General features: G+C 59.1%; 2 protein-coding genes across 6 annotated transcripts in view; one reads left to right on the plus strand and one right to left on the minus strand.

The window, feature by feature from the left end:
* Nucleotides 1-1,310: 1,310 nt before the first annotated feature.
* Nucleotides 1,311-7,016, plus strand: FAHD1 (fumarylacetoacetate hydrolase domain containing 1). The gene is made up of 7 exons (XM_078599735.1): nucleotides 1,311-1,320; nucleotides 1,786-1,861; nucleotides 3,087-3,186; nucleotides 4,386-4,575; nucleotides 6,065-6,147; nucleotides 6,418-6,538; nucleotides 6,713-7,016. Exons 1-7 carry the CDS (start codon nucleotides 1,311-1,313, stop codon nucleotides 6,817-6,819), a joined length of 687 nt encoding a protein of 228 aa, XP_078455861.1. The 3' UTR covers nucleotides 6,820-7,016.
* A 337-nt stretch (nucleotides 7,017-7,353) lies between these two features.
* Nucleotides 7,354-16,034, minus strand: part of HTT (huntingtin) — a 48,693-nt gene continuing 40,012 nt past the window's right edge. For all 5 annotated transcript variants that reach the window (XM_078599677.1, XM_078599674.1, XM_078599676.1 and 2 more), the window contains exons 56-66: nucleotides 15,951-16,033; nucleotides 15,210-15,337; nucleotides 14,864-14,993; nucleotides 13,378-13,533; nucleotides 12,431-12,621; nucleotides 11,986-12,100; nucleotides 11,398-11,611; nucleotides 10,992-11,103; nucleotides 10,591-10,753; nucleotides 9,794-9,954; nucleotides 7,354-9,178 (exon numbers count right to left, since the gene is read on the minus strand). In XM_078599677.1, the coding sequence (XP_078455803.1) occupies nucleotides 8,965-9,178; nucleotides 9,794-9,954; nucleotides 10,591-10,753; nucleotides 10,992-11,103; nucleotides 11,398-11,611; nucleotides 11,986-12,100; nucleotides 12,431-12,621; nucleotides 13,378-13,533; nucleotides 14,864-14,993; nucleotides 15,210-15,337; nucleotides 15,951-16,033 (1,667 nt within the window). In that variant the 3' untranslated portion in view covers nucleotides 7,354-8,964. The remainder of the gene's footprint in view (nucleotides 9,179-9,793; nucleotides 9,955-10,590; nucleotides 10,754-10,991; nucleotides 11,104-11,397; nucleotides 11,612-11,985; nucleotides 12,101-12,430; nucleotides 12,622-13,377; nucleotides 13,534-14,863; nucleotides 14,994-15,209; nucleotides 15,338-15,950; nucleotide 16,034) is intronic.

Consider the following 16,034-nt stretch of genomic DNA (forward strand, 5'->3'; position numbering starts at 1 on the left):
CTGTGGTGAGTCGTGAGTGGTGGGTGTGAGTGTAAATCCGTGAGTGTTGTGAGAGTGGTGGGTTTGAGTGTTAATCAGTGAGTGTTTGTGAGTGTTGTGTGAGTGTTGTGAGTGAGTCTGTGAGTGTTGTGAGTGAGTGTTTTTTGAGTGTTGTGAGTGTTGTGTGAGTGTTGTTTGAGTCTCAGTGTTGTGTGTGAGTGTTGTGCGAGTCTGAGTGTTGTGTGAGTGTTGTCTGTGAGTGTTGTGAGTGAGTGTTGTGAGTGAGTGTTGAGTGAGTGTTGTGTTAGTCTGTGAGTGTTGTGTGAGTGTTGTGAGTGTTGTGTGAGTCTGAGTGTTGTGATTGAGTGTTGTGTGAGTCTGTGAGTCTCAGTGTGAGTGTTGTGAGTGTTGTGAGTGAGTGTTGTGTGAGTGTTGTGAGTGAGTGTTGTGTGTGAGTGTTGTGAGTGAGTGTTGTGTGTGAGTGAGTCTTGTGAGTGTTGTGTGAGTCTCGGTGTGAGTGTTGTGTGAGTGTTGTGAGTGTTGTGAGTGTTGTGTGAGTGTTGTGAGTGAGTGTTGTGTTAGTCTGAGTCTCAGTGGGAGTGTTGTGTGAGTGTGTGAGTGAGTGTTGTGAGTGTTGTGTGTGAGTGTTGTGTGTGAGTGTTGTGTGAGTGTTGTGAGTGTTGTGTTAGTCTGTGAGTCTCAGTGTGAGTGTTGTGTGAGTGTGTGAGTGAGTGTTGTGAGTGTTGTGTGTGAGTGTTGTGTGTGAGTGTTGTGTTAGTCTGTGAGTCTCAGTGTGAGTGTTGTATGAGTGTGTGAGTGAGTGTTGTGTGTGAGTGTTGTGTATGAGTGTTGTGAGTGTTGTGTTAGTCTGTGAGTCTCAGTGTGAGTGTTGTGTGAGTGTGTGAGTGTTGTGAGTGTTGTGTTAGTCTGTGAGTCTCAGTGTGAGTGCTGTGAGTGTTGTGTGTGAGTGTTGTGAGTGTTGTGTTAGTCTGTGAGTCTCAGTGTGAGTGTTGTGTGAGTGTTGTGAGTGTTGTGTTAGTCTGTGAGTCTCAGAGTGAGTGTTGTGAGTGTTGTGTGAGTGTTGTGAGTGTTGTGTTAGTCTGTGAGTCTCAGTGTGAGTGTTGTGAGTGTTGTGTGTGAGTGTTGTGAGTGTTATGTGTGAGTGTTGTGAGTGTTGTGTGTGAGGGTTGTGTGAGTGTTGTGAGTGTTGTGTTAGTCTGTGAGTCTCAGAGTGAGTGTTGTGAGTGTTGTGTGAGTGTTGTGTGAGTGTTGTGAGTGTTGTATGAGTCTCGGTGTTGTTCGAGTCGAGTTCACCCTCCAGCGCGGTCGCCATGGCGACGCGTCCCGTCCCCTCGACCACGAGCCTCCCTCTCACCGCACTCACATGGCCGCCAACTCCGCGCACTCCCTCAGTCGTCCACCCTCACCCACCCTCACCCACCCTCACCCACCCTCACCCACCCTCACCCACCCTCACCCACCCTCACCCACCCTCACCCACCCTCACCCACCCTCACCCACCCTCACAAACTTCACTTTTCTCACTCACACTTACACTCACCCCACAGCACGGCAGAGCCCCGCGCACTCTCAGCCGCTGCAGCGATCTCGCGCCCCTCACCCGCAGGCCCCGCCCCTCACCCGCAGGCCCCGCCCCTCATCCGCAGGCCCCGCCCCTCACACGCAGGCTCCGCCCCTCCCTCGCGGACTCCGCCCCTCTCCCTCGCGGGCTCCGCCCCTCCATCCGCGCCCCTCCACTTCCGGCGCCCTCCGTAGGCCCCGAGAGGCGCTCGGGGTCGCGATGAGCGTCACCGCCGCCGCCGCGCGCGCTGCGCTTCTGGGAGCGGGGCCGCAAGGCGGTCTGCGTGGGCAGAAACTACGCGTGAGTAGCCCCCCCCCCCAGTCCACGGGGAGGTGGGGGGGAAGAAAGGGGGGGAGGGAGAGAGGGGGGAGGGAGAGAGGGGGGAGGGGAGAGGGGGGAGGGAGGGAGGGAGAGAGGGGGGAGGGAGAGAGGGGGGGAGGGAGAGAGGGGGGAGGGAGAGAGGGGGGAGGGAGAGAGGGGGGAGGGAGAGGGGGGAGGGAGAGGGGGAGGGAGAGAGGGGGGAGGGAGAGAGGGGGGAGGGAGAGAGGGGGGAGGGAGAGAGGGGGGAGGGAGAGAGGGGGGAGGGAGAGAGGGGGGGAGGAGAGAGGGGGAGGGAGAGAGGGGGGAGGGAGAGGGGGGAGAGAGGGGGGAGGGAGAGGGGGGGAGAGAGGGGAGAGGGGGGAGGGAGGGAGAGGGGGGGAGGGAGGGGGGAGGGGGGGAGGGAGGGAGGAGGGAGGGAGGGAGGGGGAGAGGGGGGAGAGGGAGGGGGGAGGGAGAGGGGGAGAGGGAGGGGGGGAGGAGGGGGGGAGGGGGGAGGGGAGAGGGGGGGGAGGGGGGAGAGGGAGAAGGGGGGGGAGGGGGGGGGAGAGGGGGGGGGAGGGGGGGGAGGGGGGGAGGAGAGGGGGGGGGAGGGAGGGGGGGGAGGGGGGAAGGGGGGGAGGGGGGGAAGGGGGGAGGGGGGGAGGGAGAGAGGGGGGGAGGGGAGGGGGGGAGGGAGAGAGGGGGGAGGGGAGGGGAGGGGGGAGGGAGAGAGGGGGGAGGAGAGAGGGGGGGGAGGGAGAGAGGGGGGGAGGGGGGGGAGGGAGAGAGGGGGGAGGGGGGCGAGGGAGAGAGAGGGGGGAGGGGGGGGAGGGAGAGAGGGGGGGAGGGGGGGGAGGGGGGGAGGGGGGGGAGGGGGGGAGGGAGAGAGGGGAGGGAGAGGGGGGGAGGGAGAGGGGGGAGGGAGAGGGGGGAGGAGAGAGGGGGGGGAAGGGGGAGGGAGAAGGGGGAGGGAGAGGGGGGGAAGGGAGAGGGGGGGGGGAAGGGGGAGGGAGAGGGGGGGGAGGGAGAGGGGGGGGTCACCTAACAAACATCTTAAAATTGTAGATCATTAAATGTGCGTCAATCCAGCGTACGTCGACAGCAGTAGCAGAGTTGGAGTCACAGTGCGCCGTGTAACAACTTAAAAGTACGTTAATAGTAATGGCCAATGTCTTCCATCCGTCCACATGGGAGGTGACGTCGCGTGTGATGCACGAGGGCGCAGGGAGCACGCGAGGGAGCTGGGCAACCCCCTGCCCCAGGAGCCCGTGCTCTTCCTCAAGCCGCCCACGGCCTTCGTGCGGGAGCAGGGCCCCCCTCTGCGGGTAGCCGCACACAGCACCACCAGCAGCAGCACCACCAGCAGCACCACCAGCAGCACCAGCACCAGCAGCACCAGCAGCAACACCAGCACCACCAGCAGCACCACCAGCAGCACCACCAGCAGCACCACCAGCAGCACCACCACCACCAGCACCAGCATCACCACCAGCAACACCACCAGCAGCACCAGCACCAGCAACACCACCACCAGCAGCACCAGCAGCACCACCAGCATCACCACCAGCAACACCACCAGCAGCACCAGCACCAGCAACACCACCAGCAGCACCAGCAGCACCACCAGCAGCGCCAGCACCAGCAGCACCACCAGCAGCACCAGCAGCACCAGCAGCACCACCAGCAGCACCACCAGCAGCACCACCAGCAACACCACCAGCAGCACCAGCACCAGCAACACCACCAGCAACACCACCACCAGCACCAGCACCACCACCAGCAGCACCACCAGCAGCACCACCAGCAGCACCACCAGCACCACCACCAGCAGCACCAGCACCAGCAGCACCACCACCACCAGCACCAGCAGCACCACCACCAGCAGCACCAGCACCACCAGCAGCACCACCAGCAGCACCACCAGCAGCACCACCAGCAGCACCAGCACCACCAGCACCACCAGCATCACCACCAGCACCACCACCATCAGCACCACCAGCACCACCACCACCAGCAGCACCAGCAGCACCACCAGCACCACCACCATCAGCACCAGCACCACCACCATCAGCACCAGCACCACCAGCACCAGCACCACCACCAGCAGCAGCACCACCAGCAGCAGCACCAGCACCACCAGCAGCACCACCAGCACCACCAGCAGCAGCACCACCAGCACCACCACCACCAGCAGCAGCACCAGCAGCACCACCAGCAGCAGCTTCGCCTTAGCTGACAGGACACGGCTTCGTTTACATTCAGTTGCAGTATGGTCATAGAACCCCCACGAAGCGCACGGTGTGGGGAAGCCCTCATCCAGCAGTGGACTGATGAGAGGGGCTGGCACCTAAACCCTTGAGTGCACGCTGGTTCATGCGGCACGCACCGGGATGGGCTGACACCAAAAGGCGTCGCCAATGACCCTCAATCGACGGGGAGCCCGTGGGAGACACGGCCACTGAGCCACCGCGTGACGCTCCGTCTGCGTCTCCCGCCTCGTGCGTGGCGCTGCTGTTTGTTGCAGGCTCCGTGGTTCTGCTCGTCGCTGCACCACGAGGTGGAGCTGGGAGTGGTCGTGGGCCGAGCCGGGAGCTGCATCTCTCAGGCGGCCGCCATGGAGCACGTGGCAGGCTACGCGCTGTGCCTGGACATGACGGCGCGGGACGCGCAGGAGGCCTGCAAGAGCAAGGGCCTCCCCTGGACTCTCGCTAAAGGTCGGTGGTGGTGGTGGTGGTGTTGTTGTTGGTGGTGTTGTTGTCACACGCGCCCCAAGTTCCCAGTTGGGCCCCATGAGGTGAGCCGCTGCTCCACTCGATACCCTCCCCCGTTCACGACCTGGGGCGGTCCCGTGACCGAGCGGTTCGACATCCGGCGTCCGCCCTGATTAATGCTGCGGGTGAACTGGCAGTAAACGCGGCACGCGATAAAGATCCAGTGACGTCGTTTTAAAAGAACAATAGGCCATTGTGTGTAAATCGTCACCGTCTAATAAAAACAAATACCGGCAAACGACTTAATAGGGACCCCCCCCCCCCGCGTGCTGTTGTTGTTGTTGTAACTTGCTGACCCGCCTCTACCGGACATTTGTGAAAAAGCGCTTCTGAACTCGCAGCTCCGATGAGCACGGTTGGCTCCGTTAAACAGACAACACACGCACACAGCTTATTGGATTCCTCCAGTCTAAATATGCCGATTCTGAAAATGCCAACACTTAGCAGGACCCTCTTGAAAGTCTTGTGATTTGGTGAGGCTTTGCTGGGTAAGCAGGCGATACGTCACGGCTATCCCTGCGACATTCAAGCGGTGGTGCTTCTAGTAGCGAACCCTCGCACGCTCCACTGTCTTCTCCCTCCGGCGACGTGCAGCAGACATCGGTCCAGGGGATTCACCGCCGTGCTGCTAAAGTCCTGTCGCTGGTGGCCGCCACGCGATACGCATACACGGCCACCACAGGGGATGCCCCTCACGTGCCTGAGCCTCGCCTCCCTCGTGGGAGACACGAAGCCACACGAAGCCACATGAACCCTGACGCGATGTCCAGCAGCCACATTGGGAGCTCGCGAGGAGTCCGAGCCCTTGGGTGACTCATGATGTGAACGGGTTTCATTCGCAAGAACTGAAACTTTAACCGCAGCATTGTAAACCATTTCACTTATCAACTGTAAAACAATAAACTATATGGGCGACATGGTGGCGCAGTTGTTAAACGTGCCCTACAGTAAGAAAATCTGGGTTCCATTCCTGACTTGGGCACCAGTTTGTGGAGTTTGTATTATTGTATCCCGCTCGGCACGGAGTTCCTCCAGCTTCTCGAGTTTCCAACCGTCCGTAACCAAAATCACGGAGAATGTCATTGCCCAAACATCCCAAAGCAGCGCCATTCTGAAAAGAGGCATCTTCAGACTTCATGTGGCTTTCTTGGGTAAATAAGTAACATTTACTACTTCGTTTATATTCAGTAACAGAACCTGCTTGGGTGGAGGTAGCGGTGTGAGCTGCTCGGTCTGTGCCATTTATTTTTAACAACTAGATCGTAAATATATATTTAATCGTTGTGTAGAATCTTTCAAATTGTATGTTGAGTTTTAGTGTCCGTCTGATGATGGCGCTTTGAGTGGTAGATTTGTGCCAGAAAGGTGCCACACGTATGTACGGTAAACAGCAATACTGATTACTTGACTTGCTGGTGCGCGTGTGCCACAGCCTTCGACGGTTCGTGTCCCGTGAGCGACTTCATCCCCAAGGAGCGCATCCCCGACCCCCACGACCTTAACATCTGGCTTGAGGTGAGCTCCCCACTCACGCCGGTACTGGCGGCTAGCACCCTCCCTCGTCCCGTGGGGCTCTTAGGGGGGGAGCGGCATGGATACGGAGTAGGAGAAATGTAACTGTGCTTGGGGAATATTGACGGTACGTTGCTGCGCCAGAACACCGATAAACAACGTGAAACAAGTGCCTAATGCACGACTTGCCAGCACAGGAGGCAAACGCCTTGCACAAGGCACTCACATTTGTTGATTCAGGCTGATACGGGGGTTGGTGGTGTTGTTGTGTAGGTGAATGGGGAGCGGCGGCAAGATGGCCACACCTCCAACATGATCTTCAGCATTCCTTTCCTCATCAACTACATCAGTAGCTTCATGACTCTACAGGAGGGGGACCTCATCCTGACAGGTATATCAATCCTTACAATACGAAGATGGTGCTGATGATGATGGCGATGCAAAGTCAGGACATACACATATGTCCACACCAATGAATTCAAGAATCCAGTTGCATTTCTGGCCACCTCGCTGGCCAGTGGGTGGTGGGAGTTTGGTAAACGCGTTGCCGTGTCCGTGCGCCAGGCACCCCCTCGGGGGGTGGCGGCCGTGCAGGAGGGGGACGAGCTGGTGGCCGGGATCAGTGGCGTCGTCACGATGCGCTTCAGAGTGGCGGCGCGTGCGCCGCGCCCCTGAAGACGCCACCTACAGAGGGGAGTGAAGCTATTTGGAGACATTGTTCAGCTCAATTGAAAATGTGGAATGTGAGAGTTAACTGTTAAACAATGATCATCTGTCCTCAGATTTCAAATTAATTTAAGAGTTGCCATGTTTATGAATTGTGCAATTATGAAAGAATATGCATAACGATTAAATGCTTTTCGTTGATTATAGGTCCACTGGTGTGACGGTTGCATTTTTTGTCGCAGCACCTCTTTGGATTAAAATGTGTAGACTCATACAGGTTTTAATGCTTTACCAGCAATAACCACAACGGTGCATGGCAAAGCACCACGCTGGGTTACCTGGTATAGCCACCAGGATCCCTGGCGAGGCCACGCCGTGAAATACACCATATGGGCGACGTTTCGGGCAAATGACCATTTGTGTGAGAGTGCATGTGCAATGCCGCCCGCGTTGTCCTCTTGTGTTAGCGGTGCCTCTGCACCAGCACCAACAAAGCGGTCTCTACCGTTCCATAAAGACAAACGCACATCGTGGGACGCAGGGCAAAGTGAGCAGTGAAATCCAGTTACATTTTATTATTCAATTATATTGCCTTCAACTGTACATACAATTCAATATTTTCCAACAGATATATGTAGGGGTATATTCTTTAACAAATGCGTTATGTTACAAACCCATTTCCAATAAATCTAAGACCATTTTTATTACAAGTATGACCAGTGAGACACGACGGAGACGACGCCAACATGTAAGTAAATAAAAAAAAATCACGCAAAGGGAAATGTTGGAAGATGGGCGTTGTAGTGCGAGTCTTGCTATTCCTACCAACGGCTGCAAGGGTCGGCCAAACCATACCAACGTGAGCAGCAAGTGCCAACGAAGGTAGTAAGCTGTAAGAACAATAATTCAAACCTATGCTTCCTTCGTTGAGGGTTCATTGCGGTTAACGCGTCGTGCACGACCGCGGAACGAAGTAGTGTTCCTTGATCCTTTGGTTATTCACGAGAGCCACACTGCATTCTCGTCCCCGTGAGGAGGTGGAGAAGCGCCAAGCTGAGAGCGACACAAACGGGGCCGGCCACACGCTCAAGGTGCGCGGTCACCCCCGTGCGATGATGCTGTCCACTCGTAATAAACCACCCAACTACATCGCTACGTTTCACTAACCCATTCACTTTATCAAGACGCAGAATTCACAGAAGACGTGACATTGACAAAAATCAATCCGAGGTCGGGTCTACAGAGCCACGTTGCGTGGCCATTCAAGGGCCACGCCAACTGCACGTCGAGACGCAAGCCGGGTGCGGCTGGACGGCTGGACGGCTCGTCGCGGCTCGACGCGGCTCGACGCGGCACTCCGACGGTGCCACCGCAGAAGCGCCGTGCCGCCTTCGTCGCCCTGACCGGGGGTCCGAGGAGCGAGTTGGGCGAGTCGCCAGTTTAGTAGCAGACACTGGACTCGACTCGGGCTTCACACTGTTGCCATGGTAACTTGTGACTTATTCCAGGTGACTCTCCGACGACCACAGACTACGCAACGTCACGGTGACACAAAGCGCAACCCGCGGGGGCTGCACCCGCGGGGGGGGGGGGGCTGGCGGGGGGGGGTGTACAGTGCACGTAGAGCCGATGTCAATTCACTGCTGGACGAGGGCCCCCTTACGCTGCGCGTTGGTTGTGAGGGTCTGTTGGACCATACTTCACCACGCTGGTCAGTGCGGGTTGGTGAGGTGGGGGAATGTGGACTACTGTGCAATTGCTGGACTGCTTCCTGCTGATGTAATAAACTCCGTATATAAGAGGCAACGTTTTGGGCCATTGCCCAAAACGTTGCCTAGTATACATTTTTCCTTTCAAAGGGACGGTTTTGTTATTGACAAACGTGTTGACTTGTTTTGTTATTTGGACACCGCTGGCAATGCAGTATCACCACACAATCTGCCGATAGCTCAGTGCTAAACCACATTTGTAACCAAGTGTAAAACTAAATCGCGCCATTAAGCCAATGTTACAACTGGACGTGACTGCACAAGCCGTACGCGCAGGACATGCTGAAGATGTTTTATAAAGTATCCACCACTCTTTAACCAAACACCTTCAACACGGAGTTAAGTACTCGAGGGTTCAGGGCTCGTCGGACGCACGGCGCCGCCGCTACAGCGCCGCGCTCTGCTGGACGCTCGCCAGGCAGACGAGCAGCTGTGCGTACGGGTTCCCTGGGGCGGCCACCACCTCTAGCACCGACTGGAACGCCCGGCGATCCAGCTCCTCCTCCAGCTGGTTCCGATAGAAATCTAATCCAAGCACGCAAAACAGACGCCTGTCCGCATTCTCAAACTTTCCAATGCGGCTGATCACGTATGGGAAACTGATGGACGCGGGGTTAAGGAAAAAGAAAAGCGTTTGGCCGATGACCGCGATTCACAACTTTTGTGGAACCGTGGAGTACGGTGCAGTGATCAACTCGGCGCTCTGGGAGCAACATCGCATCATGGGGCCACTCGGCCACAGCACAGGCAATGACGATACACGCGGCTGCGTTACCATCTTCATCACGGCTTCCAAGCTTCTACTCTGGAAATCCTTGGCATGAATGGACATGAATGGACATGAATGGAAGTCTTGCTCCCAGACAACGAGGAGGGGCGGCTATCTCAGGCCAAAGTCTGATTAGATTATAGAGTAGCTCAGCGGTAGGGTGAGCGGCTCACAAACAAAAGGTCAAAAGTTCTAATCCCGGTTGGGGGTTGACTCAGCCCATCAATCCCTCCGGGGTAGAACCATATTGCAGGGAAGTCAACAGTGGTTGTCCTTTGGAGAGACTCGCCCACGCCATAGGAATGTGGAATTTCACCACTGGCTGAGGGCTGTACACAATGACTACAACTAGCACAGAAATCGCTCAAGATTTGTTTCGTTTACCGCAACGAACGTGACAACCGTAGCAAGCGTTTGGCTCCGCTGCCAGGCGCGGGAAGGATACAGCGCAGAGATCCACTGGGTGTGCGACGCGCTCACGAAGAAGCAGCTGAGGCTCCACACGGCCATGCTCATGGGCGTCCGCTGGGTGAAGTTGGACAGCGACAGCATCACCCACTCGCGCACCATGGACGTGCGCCCACTGTCGTGTAGGCCTTGGAAAACCTGCGGCAGGTGGCAGTGAGAAGCCGTGAGTGGAGCCGTGCCGAGGGCGACCAAGATGGACTGCCACCAAAGCGGCCGTCCCCATTTGAATTATTTGCTCAGAGCCGACGTTCATCTTATCGTTTAAACTTGCAACACGCCGCCGCTGCCGCACGGTGCTCGCTCGCTCTGAACACGACAGAGAACGGCACGGAGGCGCGAGGAACCATGGACAAGCAGGACCCAAGTCACGCGGCGAGCTGGCGCAAACAATTGCCTGCACATGTGGGGGTGGAGACCAGAATACCCGGAGGAAACCCACGCGTGCGAGGGAGGAACACTATCCCATACATTGGGATCTTTGGATGAAATGGGCCTTACAAATGTAAATTATTATTATACAGAGGGAACAGGTGGAGTCCGCATTTTTGCTGCTACTGACTTTCTGGTTAGCCAGAGTATGGCTCCTCAACACCCACGGGGAGGGAGTTTCGCAACTTGTGTGCGGTGATCCACTAACCCTACACACAGCGCTGGATTACGGCCACGTGTGGTGTAGCCACCACCGGCTCTGCGGCGCCAGCCTCCACCGGCCGCGTCAGGCCCGGCCATTCACCGAGTTTGCGTCTCGCCGTCGCCGCGAGTGCCGCGCCTCACCTTGTAAACCACGTAGGCCATGAACTGCGGGTACGGCTGCTGGCTCGAGAGGAACTCTCCGATGATTTTGTTCATGATGTCTTGCGGAGGGAAGAAGTCGTCGAGGAACTGGGGCAGGATTCGGGACACGACCCCGGCCTCGCATGGCACGCCCCTCCTCAGCCTGTCCGCGACAACGAGACGGGAAGTGCGGCGGCAATCACCGACGGGGGTCGTGGGGCACTCGCAAACGCCCCGGACTCACGCCCGCACAATCGTGGCCCGCACAATCGCCACACTACCACTGCGCTCGCCTGGCACCGTCAGGTGCGACGCTTACCTAGTCGCACCTGCCAGTGCTGGAGTCGCACCTGCCAGTGCTGGAGTCGCACCTGCGGCGAGAGGACCGCACCTGTAATTACCTGTCAAAGAGGACCGACACCCTCTCCATGGCCACGATGGTGGACTCGGTTTCGTCGGCCGCGCGGCCGCCGTCCATGGCATCGCCGCTGGAGGGGCCGCCCTTCTCACGTCCTGCACACGGGGGGGGGGGGGGGGGGGGGCACGGGGGGCACAGCAATCGAACTTTGGCCAATCGCACCCCAACCCAGTCGTGGGTCCCTTTGCGCAGCACTGAGAACACTTGGTGCTGCGCTCTCGGTGGCGGGGACGAGCGTGTCGAGGCTTTGCTCTATACACAGGATTCCCTCTTTCACCATCACCAGGGGCACGCGGAGGGGGGGCACGGTGAGCGTGCGGACGTGCGTGCGGACGCGCGTACGTGCGTTTGGACGCGAGCGTGCGTGTTGTCGGTGCGGTGCCACTCACCTTTGTACATGCACGTGAGCATGAGGCCAAGGGCGGCCAGTGCGCGGTGCGGGCTCGACATGTTCAGACGCTCCACGCTCAGCTTCACCAGGGCGTCTCCATCCATCTTGGACAGCTTGCCGGACAGAGCGAGGCGCTCCAGCCCCCGCAACACGCAGTGGTAGATGATGGAAGAGGTCGACTCTTCGTTGCCGGATATTACGACTCCGCAAATCTAACACGCGCACCAGGAGGAAAGACGACGATGCCACGTCTTCGCGACCCCCCCGAGGTAGACGGCGGTCAACGGCACAATGACAACTCGGGCGGCGAGTGAGTGGGTGGCTGAGTGAGTGGGCGGTGAGTGAGTGGGTGGTGAGTGAGTGGGTGGTGAGTGAGTGGGTGGTGAGTGAGTGGGTGGTGAGTGAGTGGGTGGTGAGTGAGCGGGCGGTGAGTGAGTGGGTGGTGATTGAGTGGGCGGTGAGTGAGTGGGTGGTGAGTGAGTGGGTGGTGAGTGAGTGGGTGGTGAGTCAGTGGGTGGCGAGTGAGTGGGCGGCGTTCACCTCCGCGCGCCGATAGCGACGCCCGCGTGGGTTCTGCGGTGGTCACCTGTATGACGCGCGCGGTGAAGTCCTGCTCGATGTCGTCGGGGTAGTTCTCGATGAGGTAGAACGCAGCGGCGCACATGAGCAGCGCGTGCTGCTGGCTGTGCAGGTTCACGCAGCTGCAACACAATGGCCGCGGCGAGGTTACCGCGCGGGGAGGTTACCGCGCGGCGAGGTTACCTAGCGACGCGGTTACCACGCGACGCGACCCCGGCCGTGCCATTCTAGCGCCTCCGACGGTCGCGTTTTGCGCACGGGCACCGACCGGCTCCGTCGCCGCGAACGTTGAACAGCACCCGACGGCCGATTGCGCGGCTCGAGGAATCGGTAATGAGTCGGGAGCCGATTGTCATCAATGGTACGACGGTCCGGCGACCGTGCGGACGCGCGGGGAGGGGCGCGCGTGGCGGTCGCGATCAGGCGTGGGGTGGCGGGCGCAAGAGACTCACTGCGCGATGCCCTCCAGGTTGCGCAGCAGGTAGTGCGACACGGCGGGGATGAGCTGGCGCGTCGTCTCCTCCAGCAGGTCGCACTCGAGCACGTAGAGCACGCCGTGCAGCGCGCCCACACGGCACGAGATGTGGGCGCTGCGCAGAGTCAGCTCCAGCAGCTGGCTCACGGGCTCTGCCATCGCACGGTCCTACTCACCGCACACACCACACACAGACACACCACTCACCATACACACACACACCACTCACCACACACTCACCTACTCACCTACTCACCACACACACCACACACCACTCACCATACACCACTCACCATACACACACACACACCACTCACCGCACACACCACACACATACACACCACTCACCATACACACACACACCACTCACCACACACTCACCTACTCACCACACACACCACACACCACTCACCATACACCACTCACCATACATACACACACACCACTCACCGCACACACCACACACACACACACTCACCTACTCACCACACACCACTCACCATACACACACACACCACTCACCACACACTCACCTACTCACCACACACCACTCACCATACACCACTCACCATACATACACACACACCACTCACCGCACACACCACACACACACACACTCACCTACTCACCACACACCACTCACCATACACACACCTACTCACCACACACCATACACACACACACACACCACTCACCTACTCACCACACGCACACACCACTCACCATACACGCACACACCACTCACCATACACACACACACCACTCACCTACTCACCACACACACCACTCTGCTCCCCACACTCACCACGCACACATACTAAGACACCACACGCCCCTACATGCCACGCTTGCCCCAGTGGGACGATATGCGCGTGCCGGCTCGGCTGGCATGCGGGGGAGTCGTGGCGCGCCGCGAGGACTCACCATGCCCAGCACGGCCGCGGCCTTGCAGATCGCCGGGACCGAGTACTGGCTGAAGATTTCGTCCTCGGTGGGGTGAACCTTGAGCAGCTCCGTCAGAATGGCGAACATCGCCTCGTACTGGCTCCTCTCCGAGAACAAGTCGGAGATCATCAGCAGCTGTGGAGCAAACGGAGCGGCGCCATCATCCCACGGCGAGCGCGGCCAACGGCGAAACAACCGCGGCGGGGACTTGCAGCCTCACCGCTCCAGCGCGGCACAGGAGAGTTTCGGGAATTGACAGCGCGCACCTTGACCGTCACCACGGGCTGGTCACGCGTGTCATCTCACAGCGAGTTCGGTAACGATGCTCGAATGAGCCAGTGCGTGGGCGTGAGTGCGAGTGCGTGGGCGTGAGTGAGAGAGCGTGGGCGTGAGTGTGAGAGTGTGTGGGTGAGTGTGAGAGTGCGTGGGAGTGAGTGAGAGTGTGTGTGGGTGAGTGTGAGAGTGCGGGGGTGAGTGTGAGAGTGTGGGGGTGAGTGAGAGTGAGTGAGAGTGAGTGAGAGTGTGTGGGGGTGAGTGAGAGAGTGGGGGTGAGTGAGAGTGCGTGGGGGCGAGTGAGAGTGAGTGGGGGTGAATGTGAGAGTGTGGGGGTGAGTGAGAGTGAGTGGGGGTGAGTGAGTGCATGGGGGTGAGTGAGTGCATGGGGGTGAGTGAGAGTGCGTGGGGGTGAGTGAGAGAGTGGGGGTGAGTGAGAGTGCGTGGGGGCGAGTGAGTGGGGGTGAGTGTGAGAGTGTGGGGGTGAGTGAGAGTGAGTGGGGGTGAGTGAGTGAGTGAGAGTGAGTGGGGGTGAGTGAGTGAGTGCATGGGGGTGAGTGAGAGTGTGTGGGGGTGAGTGAGAGAGTGGGGGTGAGTGAGAGTGCGTGGGGGCGAGTGAGAGTGAGTGGGGGTGAGTGTGAGAGTGTGGGGGTGAGTGAGAGTGAGTGGGGGTGAGTGAGTGCATGGGGGTGAGTGAGAGTGCGTGGGGTTGAGTGAGAGTGTGTGGGGGTGAGTGAGAGTGAGTGGGGGTGAGTGAGAGTGTGTGGGGGTGAGTGAGAGTGAGTGGGGGTGAGTGAGAGTGCGTGGGGGTGAGTGAGAGAGTGTGGGGGTGAGTGAGAGTGCGTGGGGGTGAGTGAGAGTGCATGGGGGCGAGTGAGAGTGAGTGGGGGTGAGTGAGAGTGCGTGGGGGCGAGTGAGAGTGCGTGGGGGTGAGTGAGAGTGAGTGGGGGTGAGTGAGAGTGCGTGGGGGTGAGTGAGAGTGAGTGGGGGTGAGTGAGAGTGAGTGGGGGTGAGTGAGAGTGCGTGGGGGCGAGTGAGAGTGCGTGGGGGCGAGTGAGAGTGCGTGGGGGCGAGTGAGAGTGAGTGGGGGTGAGTGAGAGTGCGTGGGGGTGAGTGAGAGTGCGTGGGATGAATGTGAGTGAGTGTGCGCAGTGAGCGAGGGAGCGAGCGAGTGGTGGAGCGGGGCACGCACCGACTTGACGACCTCGCTTGCCAGGCTGCAGGGCACCCTGCGGGAGGAGGGCCCCGCCAGCAGCCACTGCCCGTAGAGCTCGAGCAGGAACTGTGAGCACGAGTGCACGTCCACGCTCACACGCTGCTTCCTGTGCACACCGCACACATCGCGACAACGATGACGGCCATCTCTGTGTACCGTGGACTCTCTTAAAAACGTCGGTGACCATTGCCTTCCTTCCACCTATTGCTAGCAGCAGCACCAGCAGCACCAGCAGCACCAGCAGCACCAGCAGCACCAGCAGCACCAGCAGCACCAGCAGCACCAGCAGCACCAGCAGCACCAGCAGCAGGGTGTGGCGCACCTGGAGTTGAGCGGGGACGATGGCAGCGACTCGGCCTGCAGCTCCACGTCCTCCTCCTCCTCGCCCTCCAGCTCCTCGGCGCGCAGCGGCGTGATCTTGGTGCTGAGCCAGATGGAGTGCACCGAGATCTGGACACGGACGGTAAATGGGCTGAGCGGCGACAGGGCGGCAGCGCGGCCGCTCAGTGGTGATACTGACGCCTCACAGCACCCAGTTCCTGCGTTAAGATTCCTGCCTCGGGCACCTGACTGTGCTGAGTTTGTAGGTTCTCCCCCTGTTTTGCACGGGGTTCCTCCGGATTCTTCCAATGGATAAAAACACACGATGTAAAACATCTCAATGATTAAATATCTCCAAATTACTCAATTGGGATTCAGCAGAGCAACATCGCCCCCCCCCCCCCCCCCCACCGAGTAAAGAAGCAGAAGCCTAATAATAATATTTATTTTGTTACTCAGATTATACCACATCTCTCTCCACCTAGGAACGGCACTGCCAGTTTCCCTTGCCGGGTCAAGTCGAAACCGAGTCCGGAGGTTTCCCATCAGAAGCCACACAGAGCAAGCCTACGTGTTAAACTAAGCTGTCGCCCCGACGGACACTCAACGAAACGGCCCCGAGGTCCCTGGCGACGAGCGACAAAACCAACGGGCGGCGCGACGTGCGCGGGAGGCGTGCGCCGCCGTGCGCCGCCCCGCGGGTCGAGGCTGCCGGCACGTGGCGAGAGCGGTGGGGGCGCACCTGGCCGTGCTTGTAGTCCGTGTTGCCCAGGTCGCGCTCCACGTTCGCCTGCAGCAGCAGCCGCCTGTGGTTGACGAGGCACCC

This window comes from Lampetra planeri, chromosome 12 (assembly GCF_965212315.1).
Source record: "Lampetra planeri chromosome 12, kcLamPlan1.2.h2, whole genome shotgun sequence".
Lineage (NCBI taxonomy): Eukaryota > Metazoa > Chordata > Hyperoartia > Petromyzontiformes > Petromyzontidae > Lampetra > Lampetra planeri.

Excerpts from the sequence above, each read along its gene's own strand:
- FAHD1 (XM_078599735.1), top strand. Across the intron at positions 4,576-6,064 it reads CCCCTGGACTCTCGCTAAAG|CCTTCGACGGTTCGTGTCCC; the intron begins GTCGGTGGTGGT and ends CGTGTGCCACAG. Across the intron at positions 6,148-6,417 it reads ACCTTAACATCTGGCTTGAG|GTGAATGGGGAGCGGCGGCA; the intron begins GTGAGCTCCCCA and ends GTTGTTGTGTAG.